Source organism: Netta rufina (genome assembly GCF_964035555.1).
Source record: "Netta rufina genome assembly, chromosome: 19".
NCBI lineage: Eukaryota > Metazoa > Chordata > Aves > Anseriformes > Anatidae > Netta > Netta rufina.
In genome coordinates, this window is record NC_140143.1 from 3504631 (window position 1) to 3521614 (window position 16984).

General features: G+C 34.8%; 1 protein-coding gene across 1 annotated transcript in view; it reads right to left on the reverse strand.

The window, feature by feature from the left end:
- The window catches only part of HELZ (helicase with zinc finger), an 85152-nt gene that overhangs the window by 16793 nt on the left and 51375 nt on the right, over nt 1–16984 (reverse strand). The window contains exons 16-22 of the mRNA XM_084298263.1: nt 15819–15997; nt 14121–14239; nt 12120–12265; nt 10639–10786; nt 7925–8108; nt 6670–6898; nt 2153–2357 (exon numbers count right to left, since the gene is read on the reverse strand). Coding sequence (XP_084154389.1) covers nt 2153–2357; nt 6670–6898; nt 7925–8108; nt 10639–10786; nt 12120–12265; nt 14121–14239; nt 15819–15997 — 1210 coding nt within the window. The remainder of the gene's footprint in view (nt 1–2152; nt 2358–6669; nt 6899–7924; nt 8109–10638; nt 10787–12119; nt 12266–14120; nt 14240–15818; nt 15998–16984) is intronic.

A 16984-nucleotide genomic window follows, 5' to 3' on the forward strand; every position in this document is an offset into this window, starting at 1 on the left:
CTGCAGGAAGCTCCGCGTTCTGAAAACTTGGTTTCCACATCATCACCTTTTATTAAAGGCTGTGCCTGTCCAATTCTGCTATTCTTTCTGCACTTCCACCATCCCTGGCCAAGCCACACAAATGTGGCCGAAGGCAGATGCTCTCCCAGGCGCTGGGGCCATGCAGCACACTGCCCAGAACTGCCAGCTCCATCCTAGCTGCCTGGCTCTCTGTGACAGGACTGAAACTTGTTTTCTTCTTTAAACAGAAGTTTTTAATAACCTTAAGTAAATTTATTTTTTTTTAAATCCTTAAAAAATATAAAGAGCAGTTCTGCTGAATATGAATGTGTCATTTTTACAAAACTACGTTTCACTGCCTGTATAAAACAAGATCCGAAATGCACAAATGTCCATAAACTCAGCACAAAACAGTGTGTGATACACTGTTCTCATTTTTCAGTACAAAATACATCAGCACTAGGATTTTAGCCTTTTAACTTTTTATATTAAATACTGTACTTGGGAGGCCCAAAGCAAGCTAAGCTACCTATCTGCTTTTAAAACTTCAGCAAAGGGAAATGTATCACTTATCACAGCCCCTTTCTGTATACATTTGAGTATTACATGCAGACTTTATGTCTGCTTCTGTACATGCTAGCTGTCAGTTGTATTTAGAGGAAAGAGATTTCATTATAGTTATATAGATGGTTAAAACACTTCAGTTAAAACTGAAAATACAGTGCTGGCAGTTTCAAAGTGGGCCTTTTGATTTCTATTGCATATGTGTTTAATTTACTAACAAACTGGAAGAAAAAAAACAGTCTATTCTTAGGACTCCCACTTTTTTTTTTTCTTTTTAAATGCATTATATCTGCATTTTCAAATGCTTCTCTTCTAATTTACGGAATAAAAATGTATCAATACAGTGATTATTTTAAAAAAGTCTTCAAGAGAAGTAAGACAGTAGCAATGACTGTTTAAAGACAATTTTTTAATTTATGGTTTTCTGTAAGTGTAGTGTTTTGACACATTGCTAGATGCTTTAGAAATCTGGTGTTTGTTTCTGAAAGTAATGCATCTAGATGAAGAAACCAAACGTTATCGCTTACAAAATCTCTTTTTGGACAGACTGCCAAAGGGAAGGCTTCCTATTTTGTATTGTTAATGTTGGGAGGGGTTGTTTGTTTAGTTTGGTTGTTTATTTTTAAGTGGTAAAAATGTCATTTCAGTTATATAGCCTGCAACAAAAATGCAAAGCTATGGAAAACATTTACATTTCTTCTTTCATGTACAACAGAATTCATCATAGAAGTTGACAACCTGCATTTTACCTGCATCTCTAAACGCAATTTAATTAATTATAACTCAAACAATTTTGAAATAAACTACAAAGAACTATTTAAAATAATTAATTGCTGAGATACCACAAAACAGCTCTAAAAATTCAGTGTTATTTTTTATCATCTTAAGGAAGCAAGGACTGTATTTTCATCACTTCTTCACCTACTTTTATGAAAAGAGATGAGAAAATTATCACTGTGCAGTAACTGCACCTATCTGCTCTCTTGATGCTGGTGAGATTTGGCCTTCTGAAGGACATTGTCACTGAGATAATCTAGGCATCATACTGTATGACTATGTATTTTAAATGAAATCAAAGTTATCTTACATAAGCCCATAAATTGTATGTGTAATTTTTAGATCAAATCTTTTGCAGATCTTATTTTGTTGTTTCCTTCTACTCCCTGGCACTCTTACAGCAACCTGCTGTTTCCTGGGGGTACAATCACCAGAAGCTACTTGGGATAGGGATTGTCTCCAATTCCAAGGTTTCATCTAGCTTCTCTAACCACTGAGGCTAAGACTGATGACTGAAGTTCATCACAGTCTTTGAAACACAGTCAATGAACAGGCCAAAGTGACCCAATGCATATACATGTATATTAGTAAGGGATCAAGGCTTTACCAACCCCAAGTTGCTGCCAAATGAAGTCAAGAGCCCTCACTTGAAACTGCCGAGCATCCCTGCAGAATTTGCATTTATATCTGATTGCACTGATGCCATTTTAAAATAACAGCTTGTCCCATAAACTTTTCACGTCGTTTCTCAATAGGCATTTCTACATCCACTTCCATTTCCTTACAAAGTTCATCATCACTGAAACTTTACCTTTGGTGGTGACTGCTGCTGCTTGGTGGTATTCGCTGAATGTTGGTGCCGAAGAGCTCGGGGAATAAACTCAGGAGCCAGTGGGTTCAACACATAGGTTTTCTTTAACTCCAAAGCTTCCAACTGAGCTTTGATCTGTTCAAATGTGATACCGTGGAGACTTTCATTCTCATGACATAGGGCAATAAACCTTTCCCAAAATTTCCTATGGAAACAATTTTTAGAAACAATAAAAAGGAGTAAGACTCAATGGCTGCCATTAAAATTAAAATTGATTTTATATAACCAAGTCAATTTTTATCTTTCCTGCATGCTCCTTTTACACACCAGCCATCAATCCTGCAACTTGATCCATTCATCTGTACCCCAGAACATAATGCAAAGCTCCTTAGTCACTTAATGGACATACGGGTCTGTCCGTGCAAATCAGATTGCAGCACTGGGTCTATACCACATTTAATATTAACATCGGGGACATATCTTAACTTGGAATTTCTCCCTGAAAGACCAAATATTAGTAAATACTATGCTTCAAATTCTGGAAAGCATCTGATTTACAGAATTTATTAAAGCTCAAAGAGTCACTGGCATGGTACAGGTTTCCAGTCCCAGAAGATTCTATGAATGTGGGCAGATCACTCAGTTCCAGTGTCACAAATACCAGGTTGCTACATACCCTCCTCAAAACTACTCTTGTGAAGCTCTTCAGAGTCTTATAAAGATTAATGTGTCCAAAGTATCTAGAGGGCCTTTGAGGTCCTCTGGTGGAAGACAAATAAAACCATGTTTCTTATTGCATGTCAGATCTTTCTGTAACGTATGGAAGAAATTTCGTGCCAGATGACATATGAGTTTCTCTGTGGTAATTCTATACCCAATTATTTTCAGGGGGTGAAGGGGTTATTTAAATCATGTAATAAAAAAAAAAAAAGAATCCTACCTGTCTTCTGCTTTCTCATGACATGGCTTTTTATTGCTTATAAATTCCTTTCATTTTTAACATCTATATGGGGATCTACACAGAAAGTTTAGACTTGCATTGCTCCCCCCCCCCAGGAACTTTTTGGGAGGAGTTACTTAAAAGATATTTAAATGAGGTCGAAAGAGATGACTTAAAAGAAAAAAAATGATGGAAGCATTGAAAAGACAATGATCTAAGAGGTGCGTTGCATTTGACTAACTCCCCTCCTTAATGTCCCAACACAGATTAAAGTTAAAGGACCGAGGGAAAACAATAGTAGATAAATATTTACAATATGTATAATTATATTTAATTGCTCTATTATATAATGATCATAAATAATTACTAACAACCCAATACTGTTTTGTACATTATGAGATGTCAAATAAAAGAGTATGTAATGTATTTCAATTGCACACACAATTTCTACAGAAACTAAGATAGCAACAACAGCGTCCGTCCCAGGATACCCTCACAGAGCCATACATAAAGCAGCAAGAGTCATTTTTACAAGTACCACATCATCCTACCTAGGGGTTTATGTTGTTTGGTTGTTTGTTTTAGTTTGATTTCGGTTTGGTTTAAGTTAAATATTTTGTTCCTCACTGCAGTTCACCCTTTAATAATAAGGTCTGGCCAATAAGCAAGCTTACTTCAATGGTGTCTCCCCAAACCTATAAAATGACAGACTGCTGCATCCTTATTTTAATAGCTGTGTCATACTTTGCTGAGTAGCTGCCTTTTATGGAAAAGGATAGATGTCTTTCTTGAAAGAATATTCTAATTTACTAGTGTATTTAAGAATTCAAAAATAGTTTCCCTAAAAGCCCATCTTCTGTCGTGATTTTATATGGCAGGAAATGCTCTTTTAAAATTCAGGGTGCAAGATGGCTCCTTTCCTTAATTTTGCTTTAAGGCAACGGTATCTTGCAACATTTAAAATGAAGATGAAAAGCAAAATGAAATAATTCACTGAAATGCTTTAATGATGGAACTCCCTCTGATTAATCAATTCAGTCACCAAACCCACTGCCAAGTACCACAAGTCCACTGGGACCCATACACTTTTGCTTAAAATGCCCCAAGCAGTCTCTCTACACATGGAACACTTGTACTGGGGTGTAAGAACAGAGAATAAAATACTGCTGTCTCTGTCTTCCAGTGTGCTCTTGAGTTTAAAGGGAGTGTCTGCCAAAACAGCCCTGTCTTGTCTGATTGTAACACACAGAAATGTAATGATTACCCTGGGCATACTTCACAAAGCTCTCTACAACTATCATTACAGAGTCTTGACTCATTTTGACAGGTATTAGAATATTTATAAAATTCAAGTACTCTCTAAACTTTTTTGAGGTCTGTTTTTCCTAACGAAATGTCACTTCTTTCAGACTTCTGTACTCCCGTTGTACTAAAAAAGAACCATCTTTCCTGCAGTGTGCCTGAGCCCCTCCAGCACTATTTTCAAAGACTGAATGTTCAATTATTCATTGATACAAGACAATGGTGTATTGAAAGCAAAGCTTGAGATACATCCTAATAAAGCTCCAGTCCCTCTTGTTTCTTAATTATCTTTTTTGTTCTGTAATTCTGAACAGCCTATACATATATAAACAGCTGCTGGTCTTAGAATGGCAAACACAATCCCTAACTGCCAACATTGTCACTTAGGTAACAGGTAACCTGTTATATGTTCTATTTTACTATACTTGTATTTTAACAAGCTTTTGCATGGAGATATTTTGAAAGGGCCATATGTAGAGAAACTGCCGAGCTCCCACATTTGAAAGCTGGGTTCCTTTTCACTATCTAATTTAAACCTCAGCAGCCAGACCCATGTGAAAATCCAAGAGATCATCATCTCCCCTGGGAGTTAGAAAGTTTAAAGGAAATTACCATCCCACAAAAGCTGTACTTAGGTAGTTACAGAACCAAAAGCGGTTCCAGGTGCTAAACTGGATTAACTAGCTGCCAGACTTAGGTAACATTGTGCGTTTTGACAGTGGGGAAAGGAAGTAAAATATATCAACTAAGGGCAATTTCAGAAGAAGTAATAACAGCAATCTCAGTCAACACATCACAGCAACCTCCAGAGAGGAGTCATGCATCTCTGCCATGCAGGTCAGTGAACTGGAGCCTGCACGAGCAGACTAACAGACACTCATCACTTGTGGGTCAAGTGCTCAGGAACACAGAGCTCTTCCTGACCAGTTAAACTACATCAGATCTGAAAGGGAAAACCAAAATAAAACTACAACTGTTACTTTTCAGTTACTTTTGACATGGCCCCAGCAGATAAGCAGTTAAATTCAGGTTATATTTGTTTACTGCATTTAAGAAAGGTTTAGGTTTCACTTGGGCTTTTCAGTTCTAATCTTTGAAAACCACATCCACGTTCAATACAGTAGAAGAATACTGCTCAGGAAAGTAGAATACAATGTATATGTAACAACTGACTAATACGTATTTTTAGTTTTATTATAATAATGCAGTCAGTGCACTGCTTCCTCTCTTCCAGAAAAAAAGCCTCAGGGCTTATCTCTGATCATCTTAGCATTTCAGGTCCTCCACTGAAAAAGAAATGTTTGAAGAACAAGAACTTGGTATCCTTAACATCACTGCTTACATCCCTTAGCATTTTGCACATTTCTTCATTTAGGTCTATAAAAAGTAAATTCACTCAAATCTTGTTCAGTTTTTTCCTAGTGTCACAAAGACATAAAAACACAATTTTTCTCATTCTTCTACCTTCATGACTGTCATAACTTTCAACTTAAAAATCCTAAATTACATTAGAACTTTTTTAAACTTTAAATTATTAAATTATATTACTTCTATCTGTTACAAGTATACTGAAAAAAAAAAATTAAAGTGAAGCATCTTCAATTGTTAATGCCAAGTAAAGATTAGAACTGTTAATATATGAGACAATGACTAGCTGGTAGATCACTCTTTCTCCATAGGTTGTTACACATGATAATACTGACTCAGGATGAGAAGGTAAAAACAGAACAAAATAAGAAGAACCAGATTTGTCTGAAGATATTAAAATGCTCTGCCTCTCATCTGTAGCCATCTTCTTCACTAGCATTGTTTAAAAAAGAAAAAAAAATCCCTTCTCTTGCCTCTAGATGTACTAATCAGAGCAGCCCCTGCATGGCTGTATACTTCCAGCTCCAGAGGATACTTGGTAGATGGCATCTCAGGAATTAACTCCAGCACAGGCTGACACTGCTCACTCTACACAAGGTTACAGTTGCCTGCTCAGTCTCAGGCTTAAGCTTCAGCAGCACACTTTGGACAAGCTGCAATCATGCTGCAGCCTCAAGCCTTTGCAAGAGGTAGGTATACAACTAATGCTTTGCCATCGTTGTGGCATCTCCGTGGATATAAATGTGGGGAACTTCACATTCATTACGTGGTTATTTTAAGAATTTAAAAATATATCATGTCTTGTATGGCACCTAAAAGAACATCCATTGTTTTTTAAATCCGTCAGTCATACAAACATTTTCTAGCATTCATGGTTTTGATTAAGTAAAGAACATTTATAAAGTACCTGCATCTTCCGATGGAACATAAAGCAATAGGATCTCCCACCACAGCTACCAAGGATTGTGCTCTTGTAATGGCAGTGTTGAGAAGTTTGTAATTAGACAGAAAACCATAATCCAAGTCTTCTGTTGAATCCTCCAGTAACTGCTCTTTCCTTTTAATTGGTGTTTGCTTATGTTTGCACGTATGCCGCGTTCGTACTGTGCTGAGAAACAACACTCTAAACTGTTTTCCTAAAATGAAACGAAAAACAAGTGTCTGAGATAATTTTAGCTATTTCTGCTAGTAACACAATCAGACCACTGCACTTGCCAGCCAGATTTCACACCTAGATATTCTGAAGAATTGATAGCTACCCTTCACATTAAGAACTTTATGCAAGAATAAGATTTAAATTTTTAAAAGATGCACTATAAATAGCATCTTCTATTACAAGAATATTTCCTCTATAAAAAAATTATTTTTCATCTCAATACTAATCACTCCAGAACTTTCTGAAATTCTAATAATCGTTAAAATGTTTCCATTCAGCCAACAACAAATCTTGTGTTTATTTATTCTATCTTAAAGGAAAAAATTGCTCTGGACATATCTTGTTTCATATTGAGCAATTCACTCGAATACATGGCTTATATATGGCATATGTAACTACCATGAAAAAAAAAAAAAAAAAAAAAAACAGATCACACCACTCACCGTCACTCAGTTACTCTTATCTTCCTTTGTTTATTACTGACTAAAAGTGCAACCTAGCAACAGGATATGCCTACACAAAATTCTTATGTTATCAAATTGATCCCAGGGACAAACCCCCCTAAGTTTGTGAACACTAAAATCAGTAAAAGAGAGAAGAGAAAAAAAAAAAGCAGAAAATCAGTAAAGCATTGAGGCTAAGTCTTGTCGTATTTTTATTTGGAACTCTGTTCTTACAAGAAAAATACAGTTTTTAATAAATCATTTTACTCTTAAAATACACTTGAACTTGTTTTTGAATAGATAGATAGATAGATAGATAGATAGATATAGATATATATATATAGATATATCCATCCATGAGTTTATTATTTTGCTATTCTGTGTTGGAATAACATCTAATCAGCAAACTTGCCAGTTTCATTCTGACACATCAGTTTCATGGGCTATATCACAGGTCTCCCTTTGTTCAGATCCCTTTAAGATTTTAGTACATCTTATTTAACTTCAACAGTCAGATTCTAAACTTCCTTATCATACCTTCGAGACTTATAAGTATTACTTACCCTGAACGTTTAGCACTCTCTCTACACTGACATCAGACAGCCTTTTTTTCCGAAGTTCAGCCCGAATTCTGAATACTTGATCAGCATAAGGTGTTACGACACCTATACTGCCATCATCCAATTTGCCCCAGGCAACAGGCCATTTTCTTCTTAATTCCTCAACACGCTCTACTACTTCAAACACCTTAAAAGAAAGTCAGAATTCTTAAAAGAATGCCTGAATGAAGATCATTCTTTGATACGGAAAGAGAATTTGAATTTTAAAGCCCTCAGACATTTAAATGACACAGCATCACACAGCCTTACTGAACAAGCAATAATACTTTTGTGTTCTATACTGATACTCTAAAATATTATGTATTAAAACAATTCATTTAAGGTATTTACTATGCATTCCTTTTTTTTTTTTTTTTTTTTTTTATCTTGAACTAATTTTTTTCCACAAAAATGTCAGCTTTAAAGTACAAACTGGGAAATGGTATTAATAACCTTAATTTTCATACTTATGATCTTACTAAAATGTCAAGTGCTGTAGAACCTTTCTGATCATATTTATCTAATTTCTATAAGTAAATATACTGTCTAGATGGGGATTATTTCATTTTTACTCTGGATTTTACATATGTCCTATTTCAGTTTGATAATTCAAGAAAAGAGACCATGTATACCAGAGCACATTCACTTCCCATTCCAAAGGATACAATCAGGAGTTTCAGGTTATTCATCAACTGCTACTTCATCTCAATGAAAGAATTAAGGGTGCTACCTGAAAAGACTAACGAACAATAAAATTTGAAAAAACGTCTCCTATGAGGAGACAGGCTCAAAGCAACCTCCTGCCAAAATGTGCCAGGCATAGTGACTTCTGTTTGGTTGGTTGGTTTAATTTTGGAGGATTTTTTTTTTTTTTTTAATTTTGGTCAATTTTATTGATTTATTTTTTAAAGATATTTATATTTGATGTCATTCAATAAATGTCAATTTATCATTCAATAAATATTCAGTGCCATTTGGTATTTATTTACCTACTTCAGGTATGATAACTGATGAATGCAGCTTTCCTTCAGCATCACAAATGCAAGCTCACTCTCCTAAAAGAAGCTAAGCAGTCTTTCCTACAAGAGCCTTACATACTCTTAAATTTCTTCTCTTCTCTATTCAATCAGTTATCTTTATCCATGAGAATGGAGTTTTAAAACTAGATTTATTGCTTTTAGCTTTTATATTTTTTCTTCCTCAACTTGATAAGTGAATTCTAGGGGCTTTCATGGATATTTCTGGAATAGGAAAAACCATATAAATCATAATGGGTATAGATAAATGATATTCATAAAGCATGCTATTTCTTAACTGCTGAAAATCTGCTGTTTCACACTGACTTCTTACAATCTAACATCTGACTATATGATAATCTCATTTAAATATGTATTTTTAAAAAGTGAATCTAAACTGGGAAAGATTACTGAAAAATTTAGAATTCTTAAAAAAAATGAGGAAATGAATAAAGTGAAACAATTTATTAATCCTAAAAAAACAAATAGTTTATTTTTATATTTCAGATTTTCAGAATACAGTGAAAGTATCTGGCAGGTTTTGAGCAAGTCCTGAATATAACTTCACACAATATAAATTTTCATATTTAAAAGCTAATTCTGCTAACTAAGTATATTAGAACAAACTTCAAGACCTGTAAAAAGCATAGCACAAACATAAGGATCTTCTCCCAATACTTTGGTAAGCTTTTGTGACAGAGTATAGCTTCTGGATATTCGGTTTAACACCATACAGATACATTTTAGAGTTAATACCAAAAAGAGAAGTTTATTTTCCTGACTGATAGTTAATATATGCACCAATGAACTATAAAATGCCCCGATACAAGTTTCGATTAAAGGCCAGACAGAAAAAATCTCCCTCATCATCTGAATTTCAGTTTATATTGGTGATTAAGCAGCTGCTGTCCTTCTTTTCTGCCTGTAGCTATTAATGACTCACAATTTTCAGACAGTTACTGGGCCACTGAAGATATTTAAAGCATTTTTTTCCAACTTTTTTTTTTTTTAAATGGCAAAGCAGTACGAGTACACTGATGAAAGCAGTCAGATGCCTTCAGTGATGTGTCCAGAAGTCATTGGAGGCTGAAATGCACCTATGTGTCTTTTTTTTTTTAATTATTATTTTTTGGCCTCAGAGGAAGGAATGATAACAAATAATTTTTGAAGAGTACCTGTAAGCGTGAAATAAACATTTTGAGAATAAATTCTCATGAAAAAAAATCTCATCTGCACACGATTAATTAGACACCAATCCTAAACACATTCAAGAAAATATGAAATGTTACTCCAGAGAACTTTTATCTGAGTGGGAACATTTCTACAACAGTAGAAGAAATTTAAGTTTTACTTCAAATTGCAGTTACTCTCAGTTGCTAAGATACATCCATCAGACTGTCACAAAAATTATCAGGAAAGACATCCTGAAGAATGAGCCTAAGAGAACTGTAAGCAGCTTGCAATTTGCAAAGAGAAAAAGAAGATAAATTAGTGGAAATGTTTACTACAATTCCAATGTTCACTACTCCATGTTTAGCAAACTTCATGTTTCTCTCTCCCATTAGACAACAATTTAAGCCTTCCACCCACAATGAGCATAAACCAAGAAATTCTGGGGTAAGGGAGCTTTAAGAAAACAATCATGAATTAAACCAGAGTTACCTCTGCATTATTGTAAAAAGCTGTACTATTTTTTTCCTGCACGTCTTCTCCACGTGCTGTGAAGAAAGTTAAAGGGTAGAAATCTTTGTGTGCTGGCTGCTTTCCACTTGCCATCAATTTGCCTTCATAGAAAAGTTCAGATGTGTAACTGTAGCAAGGCAAAACAGAATAAAATGTGGAGTCTACATATGAGCTCATTGCTAAAATATGCAATTTTCACTGGTAAAATATGCAATCACAAAATACTTCATAAGGAAAACCACTGATTACTATTTAGCATCTCCAAGCAAATTCTCTGAACTGGTATACCCATACTACAGACAGAACAGAAGGCATTAAAATATGCTTTTCCAACGGCAGTATTTTCTTCTAATCTGAAGCTTGACAAAGTTACTAACATTCTCACTAATGTTTCACACTCAATTTCTGGTGATGAAACATGGCATAAGGGGCACTTGTTGCCAGGGACTGGTTTTCCATAGGTAGGCTGGACAATGAGCCTCCTTACATCTACTAATACTTGCTGAACTTAGAAAATATATTTACTAAAGATTTTATGTGTACAGAGCACAATCAGGAACACACTGTCTGAACCTCAAGTGCTGAAGTTTGTGAGTCAAGTTCATGGAAATGATCTCTAACAAAAAGCTGAAACAATCCATTTCCTTTCAGATTCTCTCTCATTTATAACTTAAAATTTCTAGAAACTGAGAGGAAGTCTAGAATGTATAAGAAATAAAATGAAGAGAAATCAAGCTGTGTAATAAAATATTTTGTATTATCACTTTTAAATCCCCAAGTGCACTTAAATATTTCTGCCCTTGCTTTGAACACAGTGATAACCTAATTAGTATGACTGGATACCAATACAATATCCCTCAGTACATATTTGATTCAGGATTTAAACTTTAGCATTTTTCCCCATGATTGCACTTATTCTTTCTAGCACAGCTCATGGATGAGCTCATTACACTAGCAGCCATTAGTTTATCATAGCATAAAAATGCAAAACCACTGATTAACGTGTCTTGAAAGAAGTAACAAGCAAAAGACAATAAGAAAAAAACATACCCAAATTTTGACCTATTTTTTCTCTTCATAGTTGTATATCTGTATGTTCCTTATAGTGTACATAGCTTATTGTTCCAAGGTAATCCACCCCGGTAATTCTAACATTCTGACAGCTCAAAGACCCTACCAAATACAGTATAATGGTTAAAAAGGGAAAGTTAGCTCTTCTTTGTCTTGCAGCCAATGCATCCCTCCATGAATGAGGGACTCTAACACAGGTATCTAAATGTATCTCTGATGTCTGAATTTCAACCTAGTAACAAAGAATTACTCTACTAATTTACTTTGAAACAACTAAGATTTCATTACAGAAATTTGTAATGCTTCATTCACCTGTGCACGGCACAGAAGGTAAGTTTTGTTCACTCACACCAGTCAAAGCATGATACAGTGAAAAAGTTCACACCTACTTGATGATAGCTTCATGGGAGCGATAGTTCTCACACAGCAAGATCCTGCATGGAAATTCTGCAGGGTAGTGCTCATAGAGCCGATCAAGCAATGAAACATGCAGGTTTCTTTCCCTGGCAAATTCACTGTAGACAAAAGGACTGAGCTGTAACAGACACACACATACAAAGAAAGTGTAACTAAATACGTGGACTTAGAATTTCAGGCTCCCAAGACATGTATTCTGCATCAAAACAAAAATAAAACCTTACTATAACTATACATTCATAGTTAGAAGACATATACCATGGCTAAGCATTTTGTAACTATTCCACAGAAATGCCTAATCCTACTGTAAAAGTGACAAAAGACCAGCATGCTCTTACAGGAACAATAAGGCATTCAATAACTAGGTAAAAAGAGAGAACCCTTATATCTAAGGTCTTTTCTCTGTGGCTTGCAAAGATGAATAACTCAAAGCAGAGAGCTGTATGACCAAAAAAAAAAAAAAAACTACCATCCACAGAACAGTCCATAAACTAAGGTGGCCCAGTTACTAATACACTGAACTACTACTGGGCTTGTTTTACAACAAAAACACCATCTATTATAGCAAGAAAATCCAAAACAAGGTTGATGAAAAAACAACTTTTAATCAAAATTCAAAAGCTTGGAAATTAAGTCAATTGATTGTTTTTCTGAATGCATATTATTCAGAATCTGAGTTTGAGCTTTACTTTTTTTTTTTTTTTTTTAATTCTCAGATGTCAGCTTTAGAAATTTAAATGCCTCGAAGAATAACTTCCATGAGAACTTGTGCTATAAAACTGCTCTTTACACTCATAGCCTGAGACATGCAAGCCAGAGTTAACTCTAACCATCTAGCTGGGACTTGTGAGCTCTAGCCTAAAGTAGTAAGGATTCCAACCTCTTAACAAGTACTTTTTAAATACAGATCTCAAAAGTGCTATGTGAGAGTCCTTGGAATTACTATTATCATTACTTTAAATGATCCAGCAGCAGGATGTGCAAACTCAACGTAATGGCAGCAGAAGAATCAAAACAGGAAAGGAAAAGACAGGCATCACAGGCAGGACCTGAAGAATCATATGTATGATACAGGTGATACTGGTAGGTGGGAAATCTACTCTAAGTTAATTACTTATAGCAATGTCAACATCCACCTCATTGCCATTGAGAACTGTCGAGAGAATTAAAGGCAAATATATAAAAACAAATAGACCTGGCCTAAATCAAAAAAATCAACAAAACAAGTAAGGATGACTTTTCTAGGCATTCTTTCCCAGGCCTGCACACTGCAAAATGGCATGTATAACAAGTATTTTAAACTCCTGTAAACTTTTTAAACCAAACAATTCCTAAGCACTTCACAATAAATAAAGGCACTGGTCAGCTTCAGCTTGCCTCTTTTTACTAGTTCAAATCCTTAACAGATTATGATGTTTCCAATACATTTAAAAAAAAAAAAAAAAGCTGTCTTAACCACAATATACTGCCCATATTTTTCAGTTCTTTCAAAAATCAACATGGACTCCCAGTCGTAAAGAAATTCCTACACTGACTGTATAAATATCACCATATCTTATGTAAATAACAACCCCTGAATTTTTCTTGACTTCCCTGTCTCTTATATGGCTGGTAAATTTTATGCACCTCCCTCTTACAATTAAGTTTTACTTGCATATAGTTCAGTGGTTGACTGGGTCCAAGTCAGTTCTATCACAGATTTCCTATATAACCTTGCACGATTCATTCACTGTCTTTGTGCCTTAATTCTCATCTTGTAAAATGGAAACAACAATATATTCTCACTCTACAGAAATACTGTAAATCTGCTTCAGTGATATTCACATACCATGGACATTTGGAGCACATAAATGTGCTCCATAAATATATATCTATATATATTATATACACACACACACTAGATATATATATATATGTGTACATATATATACACACACACGCTTTATATTAAAAAAAAAATCTGTAACTCTTACCTGCATATGGTCTCCAGCCAAGACGATTCTTGTGTTTTTATTAGCTAATGCTAGAGGCATAATAGTTTCACACTCCATAGCCTGTGCAGCTTCATCTAACAGAATGTGTGTAAAAAAACCTGTAAAACAGATATCAGCAAATAAATGAAACTTGAGATATGATAAAATAAACAGCGATAATAATACAAGAAATTGGACTAAGAGTTCTACATTCTGATGGCAACCAAAACCACGAAAAAAAAATCAGTATGGCTTACACAAATGAATTTCTAGCAATTACTAAAAACTACACAATTTTCAAACCCTTCAGATGGCCAATGATGGTCAACAATCAACTGTCAGTTACATTAGCAGTAGTCCACAGATCTCCCTCCTTCTTCCAATATACTTAAAATTAACACAAGTGTTTTATCTGAGCTCTCTTTATGCACAGAGGAAATATCTCTCAACAGACCTCCCTCAGAAGGTTTCTCAAATCTGAAAACCTTTTCATTAGCATTACTCTTGAAGAGGTTTGGACAATGACCACAAACAGGACTTTCCTCATGTACATTAGTCCTATTAAATTACTTTATATATCCTAAAATTCTAATTGAAATTGTGCACATACCTAAACATTTTGCTGAGTATGGGCTTTACGGAATGTAGAGGTTGGGGGGAAAAAGGAACAGAAGTTGAAGGAAAAATTAAAATTTAATCTTATGGTAATGTTGGACCAAAAGGTGGGGAGCTGAATCTATGCGCTGGTTAACATGCACATGAAAAAATCTGGGCCACAGGAAGCTTAGATTTTATGAAAGGTAAATTCTGGATAGATATAGAAGATCAATATTTTTGTATACTGTTATATACTAAGGTTTAAAACATTGCTTCAGAAGATTCAGTGTACCACCCAAGTAAGATTGCATACATAAAAATGAAGCAATTTTTCAGAAAACATGAGTTTCACACAGCTGCACACACATTACCATGACATGACTGTTTACAGCTTATTGTCAGGCAAAGCAGTTACTCCCATTTAAAGACCTGAAAATACGTACCCTAAATTCTATATTAGCTTTCTCTGTCACAATAAATGACTAAATGTGACCATAAAAAGCTAACTTTAATAGCTTTTGTAAAGAAATTCCACATTCTCCAAAAACCAGATGGATTTCATTTGGATATAAAGTAAACAATAAATCCGAAGCAGCCTCTGTCCCAGTAAATCAGCCTACGATATTTCAGTTTAGAAAACAACTGGCATGTATCATGTTAACATAGCATGAGTTTGTATGTGTGGGAATTGTTTGCAAAGCTAAACAATTCATAAAACAAGAAAAAAGCTCTGCGTGTGTATTTATGCTTACATGCTCCACTGAGTAAAGAACTTAATGAGCACACTATTCAAAGTCAGAATCTCAAATAGAATTTTCCCTCTTGGATCTCAGAAACACCACATCATACATAACACTGCTTCTTTAGCAATAAGAAAAAGAAGCATTTGAAAGCCAGCAGTTTTATAGCTTTGTAATAGACATTTATTCATTAAAAAAAAAAAAGAGAAAAAAACATTTTCAGATGGCAATTTTTTTACTTTATTTTTGAACAGTTTAAAAATTTGGGTAAAGAACAGAAAGAATAGTTGTTACTAACACTGGAAGAACAGATGCTTCCCAAAGCACCTTATGGATATTTCTTATTTAGAAATTATCATACCTGGTTCAAGATCCAGTTGACACAGATACTGTGATGTATTTAACGTAACAACTACTACTCGTTGCTTAAGAATATCTTCTTTCTGTGGCATCTGAAAGGTGGAATGTGTGCTTGAAATCAAACAGTACTGATGCACAACTGGGTGGACAGTCTTTACCCAGCGATTTCTGAAATATACCCTAGAAAATAAAAAGGGGGCTTATTTTCTGTACAGCTGGAACACAGAGACAGCCTAATTATTTCAAATGCCAGTATTCTGTTTTCTGGTAAATAAGAGTCTTTGGGAAGCAAAACATCACTACTATGCAGAATTACATGCTAAAGTATCTTTGATTCTCTTCCCTTATTTGCTGCAGTGCAATACTACATATATGAATAGCTACCGGGGATTAATTCACATATAGAAATCTCTAAATTCTTCATATATTTGAGAACTGTGACCCTCATATTAGTATCATTTTTATCTTTCAGTAAACTCATTTAAAAAAAATATTTCCTTAACTAAAATATAATAGCCAATAGTCTTGGAAGTGACAGAGATGCAGTGGTCTGCACCTTTCATCTGTAGGACCATTACCATTAAAGCATATTAATGCCTTTTTTTTTTTTTGAAAAGGCATTAATAAAATCACCCGCTCCCTTTCACACATACCAAAGTTCTAAGAAACAAACAGGATATAAATTTATTGTTTTATCACAAAGGGCCTTAATTCTGATATACTGTACAAAAGAATGAGAAAACAGTGCCAAGAAGAAAAGTTTTCTTGGTCTAAAATATCAGGACATTGTCAGCAGAGCACTGGACATCAAACATCTTTCTATGACATTTAAAATCATTTTAATCACCATATCATGAGATCAACGATGAATTATTCTTAAATGATGAAATGTTACAGCCAGTCTAGCTAAACAGAAGAAGAACAGGGAAGACACAAAGGCTACGCCCCAGAAGATACAGCACAAGCAACTAACTCCACAGGAGTCACCAGCTGAGGATCTGGATAAAGATGTCAAAGGCCTTCTCTACGTGGTGTTCCTCAAAAATATAATCTGTATCAAGTAAGAACTGCAAATCTCAAGTGGAATCTTTAAATTACAGGAAAACATAGTACATTCTTATTTAGAATTAAAGTTATTTTAACTTATTTCCAAAGCAAATTAAGATG